The sequence below is a fragment of the Haliaeetus leucocephalus genome, unplaced genomic scaffold (genome assembly GCF_000737465.1).
Source record: "Haliaeetus leucocephalus isolate CR32 unplaced genomic scaffold, Haliaeetus_leucocephalus-4.0 Scaffold143, whole genome shotgun sequence".
In the NCBI taxonomy this organism is placed as follows: Eukaryota; Metazoa; Chordata; class Aves; order Accipitriformes; family Accipitridae; genus Haliaeetus; species Haliaeetus leucocephalus.
In genome coordinates, this window is record NW_010972579.1 from 868,213 (window position 1) to 892,620 (window position 24,408).

The 24,408-nt window shown below is 52.7% G+C and overlaps 1 protein-coding gene across 2 annotated transcripts in view; it reads left to right on the forward strand.

Annotated features, from left to right (window-relative positions):
* Positions 1 to 9,239, forward strand: part of EPHB1 (EPH receptor B1) — a 75,796-nt gene extending 66,557 nt beyond the window's left edge. For both annotated transcript variants that reach the window (XM_010561170.1, XM_010561171.1), the window contains exons 10-16: positions 2,747 to 2,869; positions 3,941 to 4,188; positions 4,491 to 4,706; positions 6,872 to 7,021; positions 7,633 to 7,826; positions 8,312 to 8,467; positions 8,850 to 9,239. In XM_010561170.1, the coding sequence (XP_010559472.1) occupies positions 2,747 to 2,869; positions 3,941 to 4,188; positions 4,491 to 4,706; positions 6,872 to 7,021; positions 7,633 to 7,826; positions 8,312 to 8,467; positions 8,850 to 8,958 (1,196 nt within the window). In that variant the 3' untranslated portion in view covers positions 8,959 to 9,239. The remainder of the gene's footprint in view (positions 1 to 2,746; positions 2,870 to 3,940; positions 4,189 to 4,490; positions 4,707 to 6,871; positions 7,022 to 7,632; positions 7,827 to 8,311; positions 8,468 to 8,849) is intronic.
* Positions 9,240 to 24,408: the final 15,169 nt, after the last annotated feature.

A 24,408-nucleotide genomic window follows, 5' to 3' on the forward strand; every position in this document is an offset into this window, starting at 1 on the left:
AACAGCACACTAAATCTCTTTTGACCTTCTCAGCTTCATACTGAACCCTCCCAATGTGATGGCAGAGCTGTGGGGGACTGTAAACCTCCCAGCAAACGAGAAACTGTTTTCCAAACACTACCGGGTGATACTTAAATACGATGGACTTGTGCTTTTCCTCCCTCTTTTCTTTGTGTTTCTGTACTGCGGGTAGTGGGGGAAGATGTATTTGATGCCTGATGGCTAAACTTGTGTTGGGCTGCAGGTAGGCTTTTTTTTCCTATTTTCTCCCTGTTTTGAAACAATCCCCACCCCATGTGCAGCCCTAGCTCGCCCCAAGCACCCCAAAACCCAGGGTGCTCAAACCAGGTAGGAAAGCAGTGAAGCGGGTGTCTGTGTTTAGTTTTAAAGCTGGGCAATGCGAGGATCAGTGTCCGAAAGCCAGGGGTGCCAGGGCTCCTGGACATGCAGCAAAACCCTTTCAAGGTTAGCAAGCCTCCAGGCGCTTGGTTATTGCAGGTGCTGGAGCAAAACAGGTGGGAAATTTGTGGTGAGCAACTAATGGAGTAACAAGTGCATCTGCCGGAACAAATCACCTGTGTGTTTAGCGTCACGACAATTACAGCCTCCCTGGTGGGACTCTGCCGTCCCTCCCAGGAGCCACCCAGGGATTGCTGGCTGCCTGCTGCTGGCAAGGACTGCCTGGGGTGGGTTTTGGGGTGTGATGGGGTCTCTCAGGTTGTAATTTCTTATGCTTTATCTCTGCTGCTGCTTCACCAGGAGCTTTGAGATAGCGGAGACAGAGAAAGCGTCCTGTTGAAGCAGCGGCGATTCAGCAGGCAAAGGTTTTTCTCTGATATTGATTCCCAAGGAAAAATGATGTTGGAAAGAATCTAACACTGGAGTCTGGGTCACGGTGCAGAGCTCTTCAACTTTCGAAGAGTGATAAAAAATTTGCCATCATCTGCAGTAGTGATAAATGGCCTAATCCAGTTTCTAGGAGTATCGGGGCGATTTTAAGAGCACAAAGCTCTCTTTGCAGGCAGGCTCAGCACGGGTTGCCTTTGATGCTGCACTCCGGTACCTGGCATTTCGCCCAGCTTTTGCCAGCATGGTGATGATTAGCCAGTGGCTGAGGTTTGCAGAAATGAGTAATGGGTTTAGGTGCCCTAATCCCGCTCATTCAGATGGGATAAAGATTAGGGGGGAGCTGAACCTGGTGTTTAGCGAGCCTATGGGCAGACCCTGGGGCACATCAGAGGGTGTTTGAAAACAAGCCCGAGTTGACAGTGGGCAGGAAGCTTCGGCATTATTGTCTCCTTTATTTCTTCAATATTTTGATCAGTGAGTCAGCCTCGGTTATGATCCTGTAAATCCCTTTGTAATCCTGGCTGGAGCATCAGCTGCTCTTGTAAAAAAATTTATGGGGCAGTTAAAGTGTATGAGACACAGCCGTAAAGGGATTTATGAACTGGGAGATGCACAGATGGCTTCATCGCAGCCTTCCCTGCCCGCCTCCGAGGTGCAGAGCTTTTGCCCCAAACGCCCCTTTTGGGGACGAGGATGCTCCTGCCTGGTCCCTCCCGAGTCCTGGGTGCCCTGCAAGCAGTTCTCCCTCAGTGGTTGTTTTGCACCAGCAGTGCCCTCCTGTGAGGCTTTCACGTCTCCTCCCAAATTACTTGCCGGCAAACTTGCAAACCAACTGGGAGCCAATTTAGATTCCCGGCGCGGAGCTGCGCAGAGGCGATGCTGTGGTCTGTGCATTCGTCTGCACGTCGGCTCTAGAAAGGCTCTGGGAAGTGCCAGTGCAATGGGACTGTGGCCCTTGGCGAGGTCCTTAACAGTGTAATCAAACGCTATTAATCACTCTAAAGGAGAGGTACCTCGGGGAGGAGGACCAGGCAGTGATGTCCCTCCTGGTCTCCTCCAGAGATGACCTTGAGGGGCTGCTATGTGATCCCAAGTCCCCTTTTTGGGTGAGAAATGGCATGGGAGGCTGAACCCCCACAGGGCACAACAGCTTGTTCTGGGTTCCCTTTGGGGACTGTGGCATAACGCTGGTGCCCTGCTGAGCCCGGGGATGGCAGTGGCCACACTCTGCCCCTCAGCCGTGCCCCCCGGCAGCTCTGCAAGCCGCAGGGCATCCAAACACATTGTCTGCCAACCCCATTTGGGGAATTTGGGGACCTGTTTTGGTTTCTTCCCCCATTTGAAAAGGGCAAGAGCCCACTTGCTGCATCTCCCTGCAGCGTGGCCAGATCCTGCTGCCATTCATTGCCTCTGTGCCCTCCACTTGTCACGGAGGCTGGCCAAGCCTTATTTGATGGCTCCATATAGGTTGTTGATTATAATTGCTGCATTCTGTCAGTTTAGTAGCCGCCACAAAGCTATCAGAGGCCTTTTTGGGTAAATAAATATTTCTTCACTAATGCATGGAGCCTCATAAAGCCCTCACCGTAAAGCCAGCTAATTGTAGTTCATGTCTGTAACTGCTCCCCATCACCAGGGAGGAGGAAGAGGAAGGATAACAGCGGAGGAGTGGAGGGCAGTGAGTGAGAGGAGGGGATGCAGAGGAGGGTCAGGTGGAGCGGGGGGACGAAAGAGGACGATGAGGGTCTATGGAGGTGGCGCAGGTAAGCACAGCGATAGCCATCTTAACGGACGTATGGAAGGCATGAGGACATGGGGGTCTCCAGTTCTTGGCCATGGCACAACTGCTCTTGGTTTCTCTCCCTTTTGCTGTTGCTCGCATATTTCCTGCAACAAGGGTCTCCAGGGATGAAGATCTACATCGACCCCTTTACTTACGAGGACCCCAACGAGGCGGTCCGAGAGTTTGCCAAGGAGATTGATGTATCCTTTGTGAAGATTGAAGAAGTCATTGGAGCAGGTGGGTCTCGCGGTCCCCTGCCGCCCATCCTTCCCTGCCCTCTCTGCTGCTCCTGCGTAGCCAGACGCAGTTTTCACCCAGAGCAATTTTCTGGGGGTGCACATGTGGTTGTTCACTGGGAAACCCTCATGGAAGCCTCGAAACTTCAGGCTTTCCTGGGTTTGTGATGGGTTAAGGTGGACATGAGGTTGGCTTCTGCTCTCAAAAGTCCTCTGAGGTGGGAAAGACTCCATGAGCATAATCACTGGGTGACTGCAGGGCCTCTTGGGATTTCCTGCTTGGCTTTTCCGTGAGATAACAAGAAAAAACAGATCTCGCTCTAGTCTGTGCCATATTCCCATACATATGTATATATACACATGTGTGCACGTATCTGTATGTCATCTGTGCTGCTTTTATTGCCATTTTTAAATAACAGTGTTGTACTCATAGAAGAGAAAGTGAGAAGCTGGGGGGAAGCTGCAAAGAAGCAATGAGCTAGTTTGGTCAGGATCAAGTTCAGGAATGTATCAGCCACCCTTTGCTGCTCATCAAGGCAAAGTGGCTGCAAACCTGGCTTAAATGTAATCCCTCCACAGGCAAATTTTGCCTTGGCGACAGAAAAGCTCTCCTGCTGAAAATGAGAGGACACTTTCTCTTTATTTTACATCAGAGGGCAGCAATGAAAACAGCCCAATTATTTTCTGTTCCAAGATAAGTGATGTGCAAAAAGGCAACTGAGATTACTAATGCCGACACCTTATATTTGAGGTAGTCCTTAAATGTTGATGCTCTTGCTCTGCAAATCCTTCTTGCGGGGGTTTGCAAGAGTGGCCCCAGCCTCTTGCTTCTGTTGGCGCTAGGCTCTGTCACCTTGGAGAAAGTTGCAAGCCCAAACATGTCTTCAGCAGCAGACATTGCCCCTTTTAAAGAGGACAGGCGAGTAAGATTTATAGAGAGCATCGTTGAAGGGTTAACTGGCTGACATTTCTCAGCCAGTTGGTTTGGAGACCAAGCAGCTCAAGGTACCATTACTGTTTGCAGTGTTTTATGTGGAGGAGGAGGTGGTAGTGGATGCTCTTGCACTTGCAGGGGAGTTTGGAGAAGTGTATAAAGGACGCCTGAAGTTGCCTGGCAAGCGGGAGATCTACGTGGCCATCAAAACGCTCAAAGCTGGCTACTCCGAGAAGCAGCGCCGGGATTTCCTGAGTGAGGCCAGCATCATGGGGCAGTTTGACCACCCCAACATCATTCGGCTAGAAGGGGTGGTGACCAAAAGCCGACCAGTCATGATCATCACAGAATTCATGGAGAACGGGGCCCTGGACTCGTTCCTGCGGGTAAAGCGAGGTGGGGCTGTGCGGGCTGTTGTTCACCTGTGGGATTCAGGAATGAGATGTTGGTATCCTGTCCTGTAAATCCCAGCCTGTTTCCTTAGCTTGGGAGCTAGTTGCAGTGTGCCGTACACCCCCAAAACACATGTATTTTGGTGCTGGCGTACCTCTGCTTTAATCAGGCAGGGCAGGGCAGCTGGATGGTCCTCTGGGGAGGTACAGCATCCTCCCAAGGTTGGGGGTGAGTGGCTGTGGTCCCACAGTGGGGTCTGCGTGCTCACCCCAGTGCCTGCTCTTTCTGATCACAGCAAAACGATGGGCAGTTCACAGTGATCCAGCTGGTGGGGATGCTCAGAGGAATTGCTGCCGGGATGAAGTACCTTGCAGAGATGAATTATGTGCACCGAGATCTGGCTGCCAGGAACATCCTGGTCAACAGCAACCTGGTGTGCAAAGTGTCCGACTTTGGCCTCTCACGCTACTTGCAGGATGATACATCTGACCCCACCTACACCAGCTCCTTGGTACGTACCTCTTGCAAGATTTGGTCTTGCCCAGCATCCCCAGTGCCTGCCCTGCACCCACTACCATCTGGACCTGGGAGAATGGTGCTGGACGTACACCCCAGAGCTTCTACCATGGATGGGAGCATCTCAGGAGGGTTCCCACCACGTAGGCTCGTGGCCCAGAGACCCTGGCTGTGGCTCCCACTCATCATCCTCTTTTCCCTCCTTTCTCTTCCTCCCTTTTATGAGTTTTCTGCCTCCCTCCTTCCCCAAGCACCTTTCTGCTCTCAGCAGTTTCCAGATAAGCCTCTTCCCTCTCCTCCGTGGAGGGAAGGTGCATGGAGGAGTCCCTGGAGTGATGGGAAGGGGAGGCAGAGAGATCACAGCATCTCCCGATGGCACAGCAATGGTGTTTTAACTCCCCTTCCGCCAGCGTTCCACGTCTGGTCTGCCTTTCTCTGCTGGAGACTTGTTCCAGGCATTAATTAAAGAGACAAGCCTAATGGGAGCTCCACCGTTCCCCAGCCACCCTTCTTGTCCTTAATTAATTCATTTGTAGGTAGCGGCAGCCCTGCTTTCCCCTTGCTCCCCGCCACCCTGGGGGACCCCCAGCTCCTCACCACGGCAGTCCTCCTGCCAGCAAGCTTGTGAGACCCTTGGTGGTGGTAAGGATGATCAGAGGAGAAGGGGATGAGCAACCTGTTGGCCTCATCTAATCAATTAATTAAAAGAGCATGCTCTGGGTGGAAGTACAAGGCTGCACTGACTCCTGCAGAAGCAGTTTCTTGGGCTGCTGAGCTGTGCCCAGGCGCTGGGGCTGGCTCCAGCCTCCAAAATGGATAACCCATGGACATGCCTTTAAGGCTGACTTTGTGTTTTGGCCCAGCTGCAGCCCCTCGCTCTTCCTCCCCTGTTTGTGATAACGTTTCACCCGTGCCCCATCATGGACCTGCTCCGCTCCGCTCCCTGCACACACCCGTCCTGCAGGCAGCAGCCTTTGAGCAGACACCCATCATTTATTTTTTGTTCAAATACCCCAGCAGTAGCTGCTGGGATGAGGCATGAAGTAGCCTTTCCCCACCTTTGGAGATAAAAGAGATTATCTCATCTGTGTTTTTATTTAATTTAGGCCATAATAGATCTCCCGGCAGCTGGGAAGTGATGCTGTGCCTGCGATTACATCACTCTGCCTCCCACAGCAGGTTTTTAGCTCTGGGGAAAAGGCAGGAAAAACAACCTAGCAGTTAATTTCTCCATTTGTAGTTATTCAAATAAAATTTTTTGCCATTCATCCTTCAAGAGCAGCTGACGCTTCATTGGAAAGACTACAGAAAACAATTGCGCTAAACGATTTACAATGCAATTCTGCCCCGACTAAATACTGTGCATGTCTGTGGTTTTCCTTCATCCGTTGGGTTTTTTTGCTGTTATTTCAGCAGTGCTTGCCCAGGTAGCAGTCCCTCTGTACGTGCTGTCCCCCCACAGCATCCCTGCCTGCTCGGCATGGCCTCCAGCCCTTCCTCTCCTGGCAGGAGCTGGGACCTGCCCTGGCTTGATGGGGTGGCTTGAGATGCCGAGCCTGATTTTGAGCTTTTAGGAGAAATGAGGAGTGCTCTGCCAAAGGCACTTTCCTATTCCAATGCTTTCCAAGTCTCCTTTGGGGCTTAAATATGCTTTGCTTTTTGCCTCCCAATCCAAAAGTGGGGCTGGAAGGACCTTCCAGCAGTTGTGGGAGCCCAGTTGATGCCGTAGAGGATGCTCTTAGGTTAGACATTTTTTCCACTGAAGGCCAGGGGATGGGGATGCCTGTGGCTCCTTACCTGAGATGAGCACTAGCGCAGTTCTGTGTAGTCCTTGTCACCTGATGTCTCCCTGGGAAGGGACCTGGGGACAGGCCACTAATGTGCCGGGTCCTGCAGGGCAGCTGGAGTGGGGAGGTGTCACTCAGGGGTGACACCTGAGTGGGATAAACCCTTGGATAAATCTTTTTGTTTTGTTTAGCTAAGCCCTTTTGTGCAGGTACAAGGTAAATTCATGGAGGTGTTTTTGGCTCCTGCCTCCTTGTCCCATCGGGTACCACCTGCCCACTCCTCAGCAGGGTCCCCGGGGACCAGTGGCTGGGGGTGTGTGGGATGGCTCTGAACCTGGCTCATGGGTGTCCGGGCTCCTCCCTTTCTCCACAGGGGGGGAAGATCCCCGTCAGGTGGACAGCGCCGGAGGCCATCGCCTACCGCAAGTTCACCTCGGCCAGCGACGTCTGGAGCTACGGCATCGTCATGTGGGAAGTGATGTCGTTTGGGGAGAGGCCCTACTGGGACATGTCTAACCAAGATGTAAGCACTGCGGTTCATCCACACAGCTCTGGGGAGTCTGGGGGGGGCTCATTCCCAAAGGAAAGCCCTGCCTGAACGGCTATCTGCTTCTTCCTGTGGCCTCGGCAGTGCTTGGTTTTGGAGATGAAACAGGCTGGCAAGCGAGAGGATGCAAGGAGGGAAATTGGGAAGAAAAGCCGGTGGGCTGGTAATTGGACTTCAGCAAGCTGCAGGGCCTTTGAAAATGTTCAGAGGGTTTACGAGCAGGGAAGGAGCTTTGGTAGTTGGACTGCTGTACTCTGATGCGATCTGCCGAGATAATGAGTGGCAGCTCTCTGCCGGGAGGAACTGCAGCGCGCGGAGCATCAGAGCGGAGATTAACCTCCGAGAGCCCCAGCTCCATCGGAGCCAGGAGCGTCTCCTCCTGCTCCCTTTGCTGATGATCAAACGGGCTGGCAGCTGCCTTCCCAGCCTGCGGCAGCACTGCCTGTAGCACCTCTGCCCGCACATGCAGCTTGGCTCGGCTCAGAGTGGCAGGGGTGGCTCACCCTCTGCTGTGGCTGCGGTTTTACCTATCTGAGACCTCTGAGTCCTTGTCTTCACATGCTGCTTTCTCCCCTGCTGCCCTGCAGGTCATCAATGCCATCGAGCAGGATTACCGGCTCCCGCCACCCATGGACTGTCCTGCCGCCCTGCACCAGCTGATGCTGGACTGCTGGCAGAAGGACCGCAACACCCGCCCGCGCTTCACTGAGATAGTCAACACCCTCGATAAAATGATCCGCAACCCGGCAAGCCTCAAAACTGTGGCTACCATCACCGCTGTGTGAGTCTCCCGGCGTGCAGGGAATGCTCTCATGTCAGCATCCCAAGCCAAAGGCTCCCTGAGTGTCTCATGCTGCTGGGGGAAAGGAGAGGAATTCATAAATCGTTTGCCAGAAGGGGGGGAGGGGGGGTTGTCTTTGCTCTGCCTGACAGTCAGACAAAGAACATGTAGTTTTCAGTCAAGCAACAGCAATAATTCTTTGCTATTGATTCTTTATGGCCTGTGACCATATGGGTGCAGTGTCTGCTCCGCCAGTGCCTCCATCCCTGCGGCTCCCGCAACTGGATTACAATGTGCGGGGTTGCAAAGCTCTGCTTGGCAGAGCAGTATTCCCATGGGACGGGCCTTCCTCATGGCCTTCCTTGTCTCAGGCATGTGCCGGGAGCAGGGCAGTGCTGGGGGGAGCACAAGGGCACAGCGGGGTGGATTGGGGAGCATGTCTGTGCACCAGCTGGGCTTGTCCCCAGCAGTATGTCCTGTTGCAGGCCTTCTCAGCCCCTCCTCGACCGCTCCATCCCCGACTTCACTGCCTTTACCTCAGTAGACGACTGGCTGAGTGCCGTGAAGATGAGCCAGTATCGGGACAGCTTCCTGACTGCTGGCTTCACCTCCCTGCAGCTTGTTGCCCAGATGACGTCCGAGTGAGTTGGGTGTCACACCAGGGCTGCCCGAAAGCTGGGTGCTGCCCAGGGTGGGTTGGGGTTGCAGGGAGGTGGGAAGGTCAGTTCAAGGCACCTGCAAAGGAAGGGTGTGAGCATCCATCACACCGGTCAGCAGAAGCGCCCTGAGTCTGGAGGTGGCCGCGTTCACTATCTGGGGGTCAGTGTGGGGGTGTCTCCCTGCTCTCGGTCCCACCCCATCCCCAGTGATGCTTATGGGGCTGCGCTTGGGCTCTGTGCCTGTTCTTCTGCTGACAGGCATGGACCTGCTGAGCTTACATCCCTCACCTCACTTAGACACAGCAAAACAGATACACCAACCCTCAGCTGCCTATTGATGTTCCTCCATCTGTCTATTTTCCAGAGACCTCCTGAGAATAGGGGTGACTTTGGCTGGGCACCAGAAGAAGATTCTGAACAGCGTCCAGTCCATGCGAGTACAGATGAGTCAGTCTCCGACCTCGATGGCATGACGTCCCTTGTTCAACAGGGAGGGGACAGGGAGGGCACGCAGTGGAAGGGCAGAGGTGGGAGGGGAGAAACTGACGGGCGCCGTGGAGCACCGTTTGGAGGGGTGCCACCGCTGCCTGGGGACTGTGACTGCAGACGAAGGGTGTTCCTAGGACTCATCTCTAACTGGTGACTTCCGTTCCTCACCAACAGAAGCACACTTACCAATGTCATGGGGAACAGCATATAAATACATATAAATATGTACAAATCATATATTTAAAAAACAAAACAAAACAAAAAACCACAAAAAACAATGAAGACAAACCAATGTACGTTGGGGAAGCAAACCCAAACCCTAGAGACCAGACTCCAATCCCACCACCAGTGAGCAGTGGTCGAAACTGAGAAGGAGGAAGGGGCTGTTGGGGAAGGGAGAGGCACGAGATGGAGTATCCCATCCAGAGAAACCACCTTCCTTTTCTTTTCTTCTTTTGCCCTCCCTCCCTGCCCCAGCCCTCCCTGCTTACCCCGCTTCCCTCTCTGCTCATGGACCAGGGTGGAAGTGTCCTCAGACGTCTCTGCAGCTCCCTGCTGTCCTACCCGGGCACCGCTCTGGCAACTACCAAAGGACTTCGCTGACCACTGCATGGGGGATCCGACTCAATCCAGTTAATGTCTTCATATTGAAGAAGAGATGTACCTTCAATAGAAAACCTTGGGTTTTTTTTTTTTCTCTTTTGCTTGCATTTTTTTTGCAAAAAGGAAAAAAAAGGATTAAAAAAAAAAAATCCATCTTGGAAAATGGAAAGAGGTGTTCCCGTGTGTGTGTGCGCTCGTGCGCGTGTGTACGTTGTCAACCTACCGTGGACTCACTGCTTATCCGTAACCGAAGATCACCACTGACCCTGTGGCCAGTGGCCGGCCAGTTCCCAGCATGGGGGGGCCGGGGGTTGTGCCCACAGCCCCCGGGAGTGGGAGGTAGCAGGGAAGAGCCCAACAGCAAAGCAAGCACTCAGCATCCTGCAAGCGGGGAGGAGGATGCCAAGGGCCAGCCGGCACAGTGGGAATGGGATGGGACCGGAGGAGCCGCTGTGTGATTGTGACTGGGTCAGTGACTGCTGGAGAAGGAGAGCTGCTCTGGGAAACAGACTGCTAAGGCCTCCAGAGCCTCAGCGATGCACAGAAGATGGCTATGGAGGACTTTTTTTCCCATTCTTGCGGACCTAAGGATTTTGTTATTGAATTACAGACTTAGGTTTCATGGCTTCAGAGGTAGGTCCATTTGTCTCATGTACCTCTTTGTCCATACGTTCATCCTTCTCTCTGTTTTTCAGCTCACTTCCTTAAAGCCTCTCCCAGTGAATGTTTCCTTGTGTTTAATTTGATTTTTTTTTTTCCCCCACTGTTAGTCTCCTTTGCAAATTGATCTAGTTAAAATTACTAGACGCATGTCAGTGTTTACACAGAATATTGTAAGACTGGGCAATCTAATGTCCCTCTGTGGATCGCGCTGAGAGTTTATAAAATGAATGAACTCTTAATAAGGCTTTTACTTAGACGGTTGTGTGTGAGTTGTGATGATCCATCACTGCGCTCTTGCAGACACTGTGCTGGCAGCAAGCAGCACCCATGGGGCAGGGGGAGCAGCGGCACGGGCGGGCTGCCCAGCTGTGCCTTGAGGGCTGCCGGTCCCTGCTGTAATTTGGTGGCGCGGTGGCTCATATGTATATGAGAAACCCTCGGTCCTCCTCATGCATCTGTCCCCGCTGTGGGGATGCCCTGCATCTGTCCATGTTGTGAGGATGTCCCGCATCCTCCTATGCCACGGTGATGCCCCACATCCAGCTGCGCCATGGGGGTGTCTTGTGTCTGTGCCCGTGGGGGTGCCCGCATCTGTCTGTGCTATGGGGATGCTCCGTGTTCATCAGTGCCATGAGGATCCCTCATGTCCACCTGTGTTATGGGTTTTCCCCTTGTCCGTCCTTGCCATGGGGAAGCCCCACATCCATCTGCACATGGGATTGCTCCATGTCCATCTGCACCGTCGGATTGCCCAATGTTCATCTGTGCCATGGAGATGCCTCGCCAGATTTGCTTGCTGCCACTGAACACAAGTGGATAAGCCCTTCCTCTGCCTGCTGCCAGCACCTGTCCACATGTCCTGGGTGTGAGCATTGTACCCCATGTTGGAGGCATCGGGGTGCTCTCTGGCTGGGGGGACCCCCCTGTGTCCTGTGGGGAACACGTGCTTCGTTCAGGCGAATAGCAGCTGACACCACCAGCAGACGAAGGACCCTGGTGATGGGGTGCTCTTTACACCTCCGATTTTATTTCTTTAATCGTCTAAGGAAGATGACCTGCTGCTCTGCTGAAGAACAGGAACTAACAAGATGCAGGAATGAGCTTGTTTCAAATCACTGAACTCCCCCCAGAGAAAGAGGCAGAGAAAAACACCCCTTGTTTACAACAGCAGGGACTGCTTCTCGTCCTGTCTGATAGACGATCGCTAATACCTCTCGGGATACTCGCAGCCCAAATCTGTATTCCAGGATGTTGTCACACCGAATACAACATGCAGATGGAGTGGGCGCCGTGCATACTAATACACCGCCTCACCACATTGATATTCGCCGGTGGTGAAGGATCCTTTGTGGGTTTTTTTTATGATTTCTCTTTTATTAGAAGGAAGCTAAAGGCATTTAAAAAAAACGAATGACAGCGACACAGGCTAAATATCAAAACTCCACCTTTACGACTCCTTTTTATTGAAAAAAATAACATAAAATTCAGAAGACTTCTGTCAGACCATTTTGTTTCTTTAGAGCTCACTCTTCCAAGAAAAATAAGTTTTCCAAACCGCAAAGCCTTTCTGTCCAGGAGTGACAGCATTATACCTGCCTGACCATGACAGTAGGGTTGTGTGTCTTTGGACTGGCCCTTCTTTTCCTTCATCAAATGCCGAGGAGGAGGCTCTCACCAGGGTAGGAGGTGCAGGGCACCATCGAAGAGGTGCTAAGTCAAGGCTTGCTGCCAACATTCACTTCCCTGCATCAACAGGAGACTGCCAGGTGCTTGGCCGTAGCTGTTTGACTGCACTGTCCAGGTCACTTAGGAAGTCTCCTCCATCAGCAACGTCATGGAGAAGCGTTTGAGATGCTCTGGCTTTGCCTTGTGCGGGGATGGGGCGGGAGCTGCAGGCAGCGGTGGGACCTGGGGCAGGAGGCTCTGCCTTACAGCTACTGCTATGTCTTTGTGGACCGAGGAGTGATGCAGATTTGGGTCCCTTGGATGCTTTGCCAACGTGGAGGAGCTCTGCCAAATGTGGGCAAAGAACCAGTGGGGAAAAAAAAAAAAAAAAAGAGGAGAAAGAAAACAACTAAGTGTGGTCTAAAAATGAAAGCTCCCATTTCACGTCGCTTTCTGATCTGTGCTGTGGTTGGCACTAGAGTCCCATTCTTTGATCCCAAAGGGGAAGGGATGGCTCAGTTATTCCCCCCCCCCAAAGTTTTGGTTTGCACAGAATAAAAGGAAGAAGGTGGCATTTCTGATCAAAGCGAACCAGCTCCACAGACCTTTTCTCCAGGCTGGGATTCATCTATCACACAGGGTCCTGGTGGGTTCGTCTGCCATGTGCTAGTGCTGGGAGGTGCCCTTCGCTGGTGCACCCTGCCAGGGTGGATCCTGGCCTCCGGCTACTGCTTGTAGCTGAAGCTCGGCTGCGGTGCCTTGCTCCTCTGGCCACATCCCACTTCTGCGCTGAGCAGCAGCACGTGGATGTGGCCGATCACCTAGGCTGCCTTCAAGTGAGCCCACCTCACGCTCACCCCTGATCCTGTCCTTTCACAGAAGTGCTTTGCAGTTGTCAGCTCCTTCGCTACATTTCTATGGCAACTGCAAAAACCTGAGCCCTTTTGTGTCTTTTTTTTTGTGTGTGTGTGTGTGTCTCTGTTGGCTTTGTCTTTTTTGCATGTAATGTTACATCAAAAAAGGGACTTTTTGCCACAAAACCCCTGCTCTGAGCTTGGCCCAAGGTCTTGGTGTGAGAATCAGTGGACAAGATAGTCATGTCTGGACTGGGTGTTGCCTTCAGTTGGCTTCACATTGCCCCCTCCCTTCTGCATCCTCCGGTGCCAGCCCCACTGTGTTACTCGCCTCCTTCCCCCCCCCCCCCCCAAATCGCCATTGGTAATTCAACTGCATTGTTTCCCCCGGGCTTTGCCGTATCTTTTATACAACCCCATCCCTGGCGGTCTGTGCTATGCGCGATGGAGGAGGCAGCAGCTTTCTCAATAGCAGTAATTAAAATGAGATGTCGTGCCGCTGCAAGTGAAGGTGAACTCAGCCACCCGCACATCCAAGGCGAGAGCAAGCTTTTGAACGTGGAAGAGGAGCATGTATTAATAGCATTATTACGTGCCTCTTCCTAGAAAAAAAAGGAATGTATTTTATGCCATTTAATGACCTTCAAATTAACAGTTCTTTGAAAGCACTTATGTATATTTAATTTTAAATGTTGCTGCAAGTCAGAGCAGGGCTTGCGATGAAAACAGCAGGCAGCCGGTTTTTAAATAAGAGCGAGCTCAGACCATTATTTCTGAGCCTGTCAGCTTTTGGTGCTTGTAATACTCCTTTCCCTAGCAGAAAACAGGGCTGTCATTCCCCCTGTCCCCCTTCCCTTCTTCTCTGTCTCTGCTCCAGGAGCTCCCACACGCTGGCCTGAGCCCCACGGGATCTCCTCTTCTTCTCTCTGCTCCTCTGTGGGGCGATGGCATCTTCCCCACGAACTGGTGTGGAGGATGCTGCTCCTGGGTGTTTGATTCAGAGGGAGGGAAGGGTTGTTTCAGGGTTGGTTTGCAGAGGTCTCATCAATAAAGCTGTCCACATGCCTGCCTGCTGGCTGAGGACATCCCTGTGGGAGCCAGGGGAGCATCACAGCTGGCCTCTGGCCTGGGATAAATCATTGGGCATCGCTTATGAAGGTTTTTTTTGCACTGCCACAAACGCCATTGTTTTGTGATGGGGACAGACATGTTTGCGTTCGTTAGGGTCTGAATTAAGGCTTTTGCCTCTGATCCATAAAAGCTGCTGATATATTTGAGCCAGTCTATGTTCACTTAGAAATCGTTACTCTTAAACATTGAATTTGACTTAAAAAAAAAAGGATCTATCAGTTTCTAAGATGAGGAATGGATTTACAGACCCTGCGGCAGATTTTCAAGCTCTCAGAAACGTACTGTAGCTCCAAGGCCACCCGTGCTCGTTAAACTGCAGATGGAAAGATGGGTGGTTGGGGCCAGGGTTTCACATCCAGCTCATGCACTCGTCCAGGTGCTGCGCGTCTCCTGCTCCCGTAATGTCCTCACTGCACAAGGAGCCGCAGGGGATTATTTAATGCCTGTGTCATCATCTGCTTTGGTGCCTCTTCTATGAAGGATCCTGCCAGGAGGGATGCTGATCTAATTACGACTTGGGTGCCTTCCAGATTGTTTTCAAAGAGCCTGAAGCAGACCTTCTCCATCAGTTCCCAATGAGTCTCCTCTCAATTTCGGGAGAGCCAGAAACTTCTCGAGCAATGATGGAGGTAATGGAGGAGAGATGAAGTCCACACTGATGGGACTCCTGTGACGAATTGTTTCACCCTGTCAGTGGTTTCTCTGTTGCTCCTGTTCCAGCTTATGTTTTTCGTAGAATTGGTTTGGGTTGGAAGGGACCTTTAAAGATCATCTGGTCCAACGCTCCTGCCATGGAGGAATGTCTGTGCCTGTCCCTGTTCAGCTCAACATCTTCCAAAAGCTGTCTCTGGGAGGTGTGAGAGCTGCTGTCATGTTGTGCTATCCCATTTTTGATGCCCTTGGGCTTTGGTTCTGCATCTTTGTCTTGTGGGAGGTCTGCTGGCTCGTGTCCGTCATTGGACCCTGATGGGCTGTGTTGCCATCCCAGGGTCTGGTGTGGTGGAAAGAGGAGCAGGCATGGCTGCTCCAATCAGGAGAGGGCCTCCTCTGCTTTGTATGGTGGGAGGAGATGCGAGATGGGAACCAGGCACATGCCTTTGGGGACTGTAAGCATCCGTGGCATTAAATCTTGTCTCTTGGTTCATGTCAGAGGAGCAGATTCGTGCTGGGGCAGGGAATACATCCGCCTATGGTGACCATGGTGCCCTTCAGCTAGGCCTTTCTGAGTTGTCAGAGCTGCTGGCACTCTGGGGACAGTGTCCCAGGGCCTTCTGCTTTGGCTGGCTGTCCTCCACAGAGCAGCATCACGAGCATCCCTCCAGCCTGGGTGTAGCTGCCCATTACTCCCTGTCTGTGTTTGAGCATCTCCACTGCTTCTGCTCTCCTTCCTCTGACCATCAGCATTTAAAACACTGTGAAGCCCTTGGCTGTCCATCCCCCTCTGCGTGGCTCTGCTGTAGTGGCTGTTTTAGGGGTATCACCAGGTCCCAGCAGACCCTAACGCATGGACAGCAAGTGGAGGATAAACCAGCTGCATTGCTAGGTGAGATGACCATGGACAAGGCGGCCCCATCAGTGGCAGAGGTGGGATGGCATTGAGGTCTCCTGGCCCGTCACTGAAGGGAAATGCTGGAGGAGGTTAATCTGAACAAACCAGCTGCATGAATTTTAAGTGGATTAGCTGAACTCCGCTCGTTCCCAAAACAGACGTGCCCTTTCGGGCCGGACGTGGAAGTGGATTAGGCAAAAATCTACTTAAGGCTGTGTTAATTCTAGATAAGTGTAGGGGGATTAACGCCTGTCCACTTAAAAAAATTAATTGGAGTGAACTCTTCTCCGTGTCCCCAAGTAAACAAGGCTCAGCAGCTTTTTCCCTGTCCACTGGCCCAGGCTGTGGCTTTCCCTTCTCTGCTCTCCCATCCCCGCACATTGCCCAGGAGCTGACATCACAGTGGGGGTGAACCTGCTCCTCTCTCGATGATTATCCTCAAGGGTCTCATTAGGCAATTGAACCCTTGTGTGAAGGTAGGGGAGAGAGGGCAGGAAAATTATGGTCACCATCAGTGCAATTATCAATGCTAATTAGCGCCGAGCGGGACTGATGGCGGGAAGTGCAGACCATGCCAAGTGTTGTCTAAGGAGCAAGGTGAGCCTCATGTCAGAAATGTGGGCTTGAGCCTTGTGGGGGCTTCCACAGGCAGGTGGCCATGAAATGTGCACATATCTGTTTGTTTATTTTTCCACACCACGCTTTGGCTGAACTCTTTCCAGATTCCCCAGCCTAAATATTTGGGGAGGTGTCCACAGCCAGAGGCTGCTGGTGGGCAGGGACTCCAGTCTTCTGGCTGAGGTTAGTCCCTGGGCAGCAGCACTGTGACCCAACCCCGGTGGTGCCCAGATGGGGACGGGGCTCCGGGAGACTCCTGCCCCAATGTCCCAGTGGAGCGGTGGTGAGGTTCAACTCCCCTTTGTGAAAGGGTTGGGTGAGGGCCGTAGCCGGGACGGTGCCTGGGGAGGGCTAGCAGGAGTGGTTAGTGATACGGCGATGGCTTTGGGGCACTCCCAGAGCTGGGGGCAGCTCCACACATGCCTCCATCCCTTCCCCGCTCCCACCTGCTGCTCCCCTTTTCTGCAGCAGTGCTTCGGAATAGCAGCTGGGTGTGCAATGCTGTCCATCCTTTGATTGTTTTGGGTATTTGCAATTCTGCCCCAGCTGCCCTATTCCCATGAAAGCAGAAAGGGAGAAAGCCCTGGGGGCCAGTGTGCTGTCCACATCCCAGCCACACTGTTCGCTCCCCTATGGCCACACTGATGCTGATAACACCTTCCTTTACAGGTTGCCTTCTCGTCTCACAAACGTGGCCTTTTTATTGCTATTTGTGTCACACCAACACTTGCAGGCTGAGATCAAAGCCCTCTGTGTCATGCCGCTTTGCAGGGGCTCCCACGCCAGAGCACGGGGAGGAGGATGTCTGATGGGGCGGGGAGGTGATTCGGTGGCTGCGTACCTGGGGGATGCTCGACTGCGCTGCCCGCCGTCTTCCCCCAGCTGCTCATGACCTGTCCCTCAGGTCCTTTGGGCTCAATCCTTTGGGGTTGGCCCAAATCATGCATAGCTGTCCCCGATCATTTTTGCCAGGGCGAAGGGAAGGGCTGCAGCTGCGGTGGGAGATCTGAGCCAGCAGCCACCATACTGGGGGAAGGCGCAGGCTCCCCACGGGAATAAAAACCCCCAAACCCTTCCCCAGCTCCCTTGCTGCTGGGCGGATTCGGCGGCTGTGGCTAAATGAGCTGGGAAGGGCTGCCGTGGGAAGGTGATGGTGGAGCCGGGAGCAGCACCCAGGGCTGGAGCCCTTGCTCAGCTTTGGCTTTAATGTGGCTGAACCCACAGCCGATATAAATCGCCGTCACCCCACGTACTTGGGTGCAACCACCCTGATTTACACCAGTCCCTGGGGACCTGCCCAGCTCAGCAGCATGTTCAGCATCATCTGCTGTGCCCTGCATGTGCTGCCTCTTGTAAAACATTATTTGTATTTCTGTTGTCGCTTTTTTCCAGCCGTTTAGCTGTTCTGCTCCCATTAATGTTGATGGGAGCCATGAGACTGATTCTCCAAGTACGGCACCAAAAATGGACCCTGGTGCATAAGAAATACACAGCAGTATCTTTTCCCCAGCCAAAGCTCTTTTTGGTTTTTTTTGGTTTTTTTTAAGATAATCTAAATTTCTCTTACCCTTTCTTCCATGCCCCCTTTTCTGCCAAACACTAATTACTAAATAAAAGTTTCATTACTTACCTGGGTTTGCTAAAAAAATTATTTCCATTCAGGAGAATGATGGATTTTAATAGGAGTGAAATGTCAGACACAGCTGGAGTTGTTTTTTGAAAGCATCAGTATGTTTGGAGAGGCACAGAGACTCCCGGCAAGAATTATGCCAGTGAGCCCTGGTTATCGGTGGCCCAGCAAAGGGACGCAGCAGTCAATTGCTTTGTTATTTAATGTGGCATCCTTATGTTTCCAAGTTGCAGTTGTATATTAAAAGCATCTTTGCCTCTCCAAAGTGGCTAAATAATGGGTTTTTGCTGCTGCGCCACACATCTTGGTTGCAGGGTGAGAAGGAGGTGCTCCTGGGGTTGCTCTGTGCCTGCTTTAGACCCAGGGGTGCTCATATTGCAGTGGGAGGGGGGAAAAAAAGCATCTTCACTGCTGGGGAACACGGTAACCTTCCCGCCCCCAAAATCAAGCCTCAGCCTCCGCTCTCTGAAGCATCTCGGCTTCACAAAGAAATGTGTCTCTTCTCTTCCTTTTTTTCCCCCGAGGAAAAATTGAGAGCTTTCAGTGAAATTGTCGTTTTTCTGACAGCATATTAATTAATCACTGCTCTCTTTTTTTTTTTTTTTTTTTTGAGGGGCTGTGTCTGCTGTAAGAAGTCTTTGGGTTTCGCTGGGTGCAGTCCCCACCGGCTGCGGGGCAGGGGGCTGGGGGGGACGGACTCAGTTTCGCGGTGGGTCTCAGCTGCGAAGGAGCAGCCTGCGTTTCTGGGGAGGTGCTGCATCTCTGAGCATGGGACATGCTTATTCTCACCCTCTTCTTGTTTCCCTCCCTCTTGCCTTGCAGGGGTGTTGAGTCCAGCATCGCAGCTGGGCAGCAGCGCCAGAGAGGGGATTGACACTGGTCCCCAGGGACCGTTTCCCCCCCCTGCCACCCACAAGATGATGATCTGGGAGGTCTCCGCAGCACCCCGGGAGCCCCGTCCGCCCCCGAGCCACGGCGTGCTCTGTGCCAGCCGGCCGTACCCTGTCCTGTACATAACCAGTGAGATGTCTGTAAAAGGTTTCACCCCTTGTAATTTTTTTTGCCCTCCTCCCCCCATCCCCCACCTCCTTCCCCAATTTGTTGTGTTGAAATTGTCGGAGTTTGTAACAGTAACTTTCAGAGAATATTGTACTAAAGAGAAAATTGCACTCAATAAAAATGATGAAATAAGCCTGATCCCTCTCCTTCCCCTTCCCAGGGGCAGCCTTTCTGCTGCCGGTTTCTCTTCAGCTCGGAGCTGGGTGAATATTTGCCATGAATATTCATTTGGGGAACTGGCAGCGCTCCATCGCTCCTTGACTTACCTCAAATTTTGATGTCTATCAGATTTGGCTCTCCAGTTTGTAAATGAAGTGACTTTATTCTCGGCGATCCCTATCGGCAGTTGCTTGCTGCAAAAAGCCAGGAGAAGGAATTTTCTTGGCACAGATTTTTCTGCGAAATATGTTTCAAAGCCCTCATGTGCAATCACTTGGGGAAGCCATGCTGGAAGTGCTGACTGGGATGAAAGTGCTGTCCGCGCTGGGGGAGCATGGCAGCTCCTCGCTTCCCGAGTCTTGCTGGAGCCTGTCAATTAAAAGGCCGATGTTCAGCTTGAACCTGCTTGCCTTAAGGATTACTGTAAATGATTGCAAGAAAATGGGTTTTTCCTTTTGCATTGGCTGTGCTCAGGCATTTTATCCAGCTGGGACCACACAGCCCATCCAGGTGATGCTACCTGAGGGTAGCTGACCCTGCCAGCATTGGGAACATCCTCCAGCCGATGATGAGGGCTAAAACGGGAAAGTTTTATAAATGGATAGATTTAGAAATAGGCAACCACCACCCAGGTATTTGGGGTTAAGAAAGAGGAGCTGCTACTGGGAGAGCTTTTGAGGAGGGGGTACGGGCTTCCCATGCCCTGTGGTTTTGGGGTGATCTTCCAGGGAGAGGGAAACAGGCGCTGGTTCGGCCATAGGTGGGGCTGACATGTCCCTGAGGTCTCTGCTGCCCTGTAATTCTCAGATCAGTAGTATTGCTGATGTAGGGCTTTCTCACAGCTGCTATCAAGAGATCTTTCTGAGTTGCTGTGTCTCCAGGGTCATTAAGAGCTGGGGGGTTTGCTATAGGGTTTTTTGAGCGAGCAAGTTCCACACGCTCATGGTGTCAGCTCCAGGTCCCTGCAGGCAGGACTCTGCTACCCTGGGCACAAATACGCACAGTGAGGTTTGCTTCACACTTTGTACGCAGGGGGAGAATGGCAATCCCAGAGTAACTGGGGTTTTGGGTGTTTCAGGGTTGTTTTTTGCCAAGCCCATCCTGACCAATGAAAGCAGAGCACCGCTGCCATAAAATCCAGCCTCCTGGCAGGTCTTTGGACATGCAAGATGCAAATGGGCAGCGGCTGATGGAGGGCAGAGCTGAAGTTGTTTGTGCTTCCTTAATTGAGTAGATACTTAATTTAATGGGCTACTAGTGTGGTTTAAATGGATATTCATGTTTCTTGAATCCTCTGGGATTTGGGGTGCACAGAGGGTATATTACGCAGGTTGCCCCCAGGTTTTCCTGTTAAGTAACCAAAAGACATTTACAGCCAGTGCTTAACGTTCCCAAAGTAGCTTGTCTGGGAATAGCCTTTTAATAGGGTCTGGAGGAGCCCTGCTGACAGTTTGATGGCTTAATGGGGCTCTGAAGGATGGCCGGGGAGCCAGGGCAGCTGCACAGGGTTACTAGCAGAGCCAGGAACCGCTTAGCAGAGCACAGCTGGGGCAGGGCTTGGGGCCAGTCCTGCCCTCACCGGGCAGCTGCCTGGCCCAGAGCAGTCCCCAGTAGAGCCTCACCTCGCCCATATGGGTTTATACAGCTGTAGGCTCTGGCCCTGGTGTTTTTTTTCCCGACAGGCTAAGCGGTCACCAGCTTCGCCTGCATCCCAACTGGAATGAGATGTCATTTACCAAGGCCACGCAGAGTCCAAAAAACTTTTCCTGAGCTTTGAATATAGATACAGGCAGCTGTCACAGCCAGAACAGAGACTAACTCTCAAAATGAAAAATCTTTCCTTCATGGCTCTTGGGTTTGAAAAATGGAAGCAGCATGTTGGCTTCAATTACTCTGCAGCAGCTCCCAGAAATTTCAATATACCTGATACTCTGGCACACCAGCTTGATGCCAGCCTAACTCAATCGCCATCAAGTAGAGTAACTGCTGATTTACCACACCGCAAGCAGAAAATTGAGCCGGGACTGCTCTCAACACGGGGCAGAGAGGAGGAACGCTGCTGGCCTGGCTCCCCGGGAGGCATGATGCTCTCTGGGGTGCAATGAGGGGCTCTCCCTGGGGGTGGGGGGTTCACCTGTGGGGTGTGGTGGGAGCCACTTCCTCTTAATCCGTTGCTGAGGGGCAAGCTGCTCCCTGCAAACAAGGCACAGGGCACAGCTCTGGCCTGAGGACAGCCCTGACCCAGGGGAAGAGAGGGACCAAGAAGCTACCCGCTGCGCAGAGGGACGTGGCAGTGAAGGAGGGGGGGGTCGGAGGCACACACATCGCCAGTTCTCTCCCACCTCCCCTCCCTCCCGCACTTGGCAATGAAAGACAAATAAAAGACAAGCCCAAGAGGACTATAGGCTAAATTGTAATTGGAGCAATATGGTCTGATTATAAAGTTATGTGCCAACCCGCATTAAATGGCAGCATCTGCTGGAATTATTGGAGATGCCTCATCGCCTATTAAAAGTGCTGGGTTTTTCCTGGAGGAGAAGCCAGGCAGGCGGCAGTGGTGCTGGAGAGCCTGTGCCGGAGCCAGGAGGGCTCAGATGGAGCAGGGCTGAGACTGCTGCTGTGTCAAAATCTCCTCCAGGCCCTGTGGGAGAGGTTTTGGGGGATGCTCTCAAGAAAGCCACCTTCTATCCCCGGCCAAATTGCTTGTTTCTGTTTATCAGGTCAAACTGCATACACCTCCTGAACAACATGCATGTGAATGCACCAACGTGTGTATGCACACAGCTGCACACGTGCATAGCTTGCATCCTTCCTGCACCCCAAGGTGCTTGGGATGGGGTGGGATTTACATCCTCTCAATTGCTTTTAGCTGGTTTCCAGTTACCAACCTGATTAATCCTGCGTGGCCACTCCCTCGCTGCCCCCAGAGTCACGACCAGCGCTGGGAACCAAAACCCCCAGCCCTGTTTCAGAGCCGGTTGGGCAACCCCTTGGTGTGATTGCTTCTGCTCACACTCTGGTGTGAGGACATCTGTGCATCTCTGTGATGGGATTGCCCACAGCATCATCTGTGCCGGTGCCCCTGGGCATGATGAGCAAAGGAATGAGGACATCAGTAGCAAGAGCTTTGACCTGCAACACCTGTCCTCTGCAGAGGATGTCTCTGGGCATTTTGCATGAAGCTCCCAGTAACATGCTCTCACCAAGCTAACTGGGCAAAGAGTGTACCCCTGTGATTTGGGCATGAGGGAAGACACCTTTGAGCTGTTCCTCCACTGGCAGCTGAGCTCCTCTGCCCCACCATCAGCGGTGGAGAGGAGAGGGTAGCTTCCCTGCAGGACCAGCCCTTTGGTAGCACCTCTCGCACCTGTCTGGCCCTGGAGGAGCAGGCAATGCTTTCTGCTATGAGGTGCACCAGACTGCGGGCATTAACCTGGGTGGGAAATTGTCTCTGCCGTCACCCCCACCTTGGGCACTGTCCCTGCTGCTTGCAGACCTGCTGGGGGTTCTGGTGCCTCCTTGTTAGCCCCCTCTGCCTGGCCTCACGGCAAAGCAGAGCTGCAGGTGGGGTTGGGGAGGGGATTAGCTTCAGCCCAGCTCCTGTAGGAGCAGTGCAGGCAAGCCCTTATTTCTGGTTACTCACAAGCAGGAGGGCTAAAGAGAGGGGCCTGGGCGTTCAGTGAGGGGCCTGGTGTGCTGCTGTAACCTGCCTGGCACAGGCTGCTGCCCACTGCCCAGTCAGCTGGCACCAGAGGAACATGGAAAGTGCAAAGCTGGGCTCCCCCAAACCTGTGCTGCCTGGCTCAAGACCCCTCACACCCCAGGGCTACGAGGTGGTCATTCATTACCCCAGCCGAGAGTGTGTTTTGCCCTCCCTGGACCGCTGCCGCACTCGGCACGCGGGGCTGGAGCTGCTCCCGAGCCTTTTAGCTCCTGGCGCCACGCGCAGCCCATGCATTATTTACTGTGTGCCTTCCCAGCACAGCTCTGCACACCGAATTATTCATTTCCCTCGTGGGCTTTTTCCATGGCTCTCTGATCAGAGTTTCTTAGTTCTTTATAAACACTAATGAATTTACTTCCTGATACCCTTATGAGGGAGATGGGGTATTTTATCTTCTTTATACACAGCAAATTTGAGCATATATTTGGGGACGTCAAAGCCACGTAGGCACCCCGGGAGGCCAGAAGTGCTGGTTTGCCATGGGCCGGTCGTGTTCAGCACCTGGTGTGTTCAGTGCACCCTACAGCAGCTGTGAGCTCTCAGCCAGCTCTGCGTGTCCTAGTAGGAGGGTGGATGATGCCCACCCCAGTGCTGGCCCCCATGCTGGTGGTCCCCACTCAGCCTTCATCCCTGCAGCACCTTCCTCCCAGGGGACCCAACTTCCCTCCTGTAATTAGCATTTATTTGACTGCTTGGCTCTGCAAATAGATGGGTACAATGTCATGTGTGGGGACTCCACCACGTGGACTGCTGCGTGTGCACTCGGGGAAGCCTGTCTGCTTAATGCTGCAGAAGAGGGTGCAGCTTTGCATGGCAACCAGGTCTATAATGGCTCCCCAAATGCGTGTCCAGCTAGAGATTCTGCTGGGAGGTGGCCGAGCCTGTTCTTAAAGCGGCTCCTGTGTTGATCAGTAAGGGTCACCAGGCAGTGCACACAAGCAATTTCTTAAACCAAATGTAACCAGATGAAGCATAAAACCATCTCGGCAGCTTCATCCACCACCATGGGATTTTTTCCCCAGGACAAGTCAGGGAGAAACCGGGCGGGTTATTTGCCTGGGACCTGCTGTCCCCAACATAGGCATTAAGCTCAGGTCTGTCTATAGCTGTAAGCGCGACCCGGGGCTCGCCCATGGGCACACCGGGAACCTCCCAGGGTGCAGGAGCATCCCATCCTTGCCTGGTCTCTGTTCCCATTTGCTGCTGGTGGCATTCCTTGATAAGTTTTCTTCCCTTCTTCTCTGCTTTCTGAATTGCACCGGGGCCACAGACCTTATTTGCTTCTCCGTTGGACCTCTTTCCTGGGTGCTGTGCGCTCCAGCACTCCTGGTGCCCCCAGGCTCCTTGCCTTTCCCAACTGTCCATTTTCCCTTGCTTGTTAGGTGGCCTCACACTGTGCTGAGTCAGCATCTTTTTGCTGCATTCGGTTCTTGTTTGCTTCCTTGTGCATGTCCCTCTGCTTGGCTCTCTGCTAGACCCCTTTCTTTTAGTTTTTCCCTTCTGCTAAGCCCCAACTGACTTGACCAGGAGTGTGGAGAGAAGCAGTGTGTACTGGAGCAGGAGGTGTCAGGTCAGCACCATTTTTAGCTTGGGGAGGATTTATTAACCTAGGGGTGATGCTTACGATAGCTGGGAACCAGCTCGGGGCTGGGAGTGCCGAACCTTGCTCGTGCAGTGCTGAGCTGCGCTAATAAGCCCAAGTGACAGGCAAGGTCACCTCTGAGCCTAAACTAATTAGCCCAGCTGTGCTGTGCTGCAGGGGTGTCAGCCTCCAGGGTG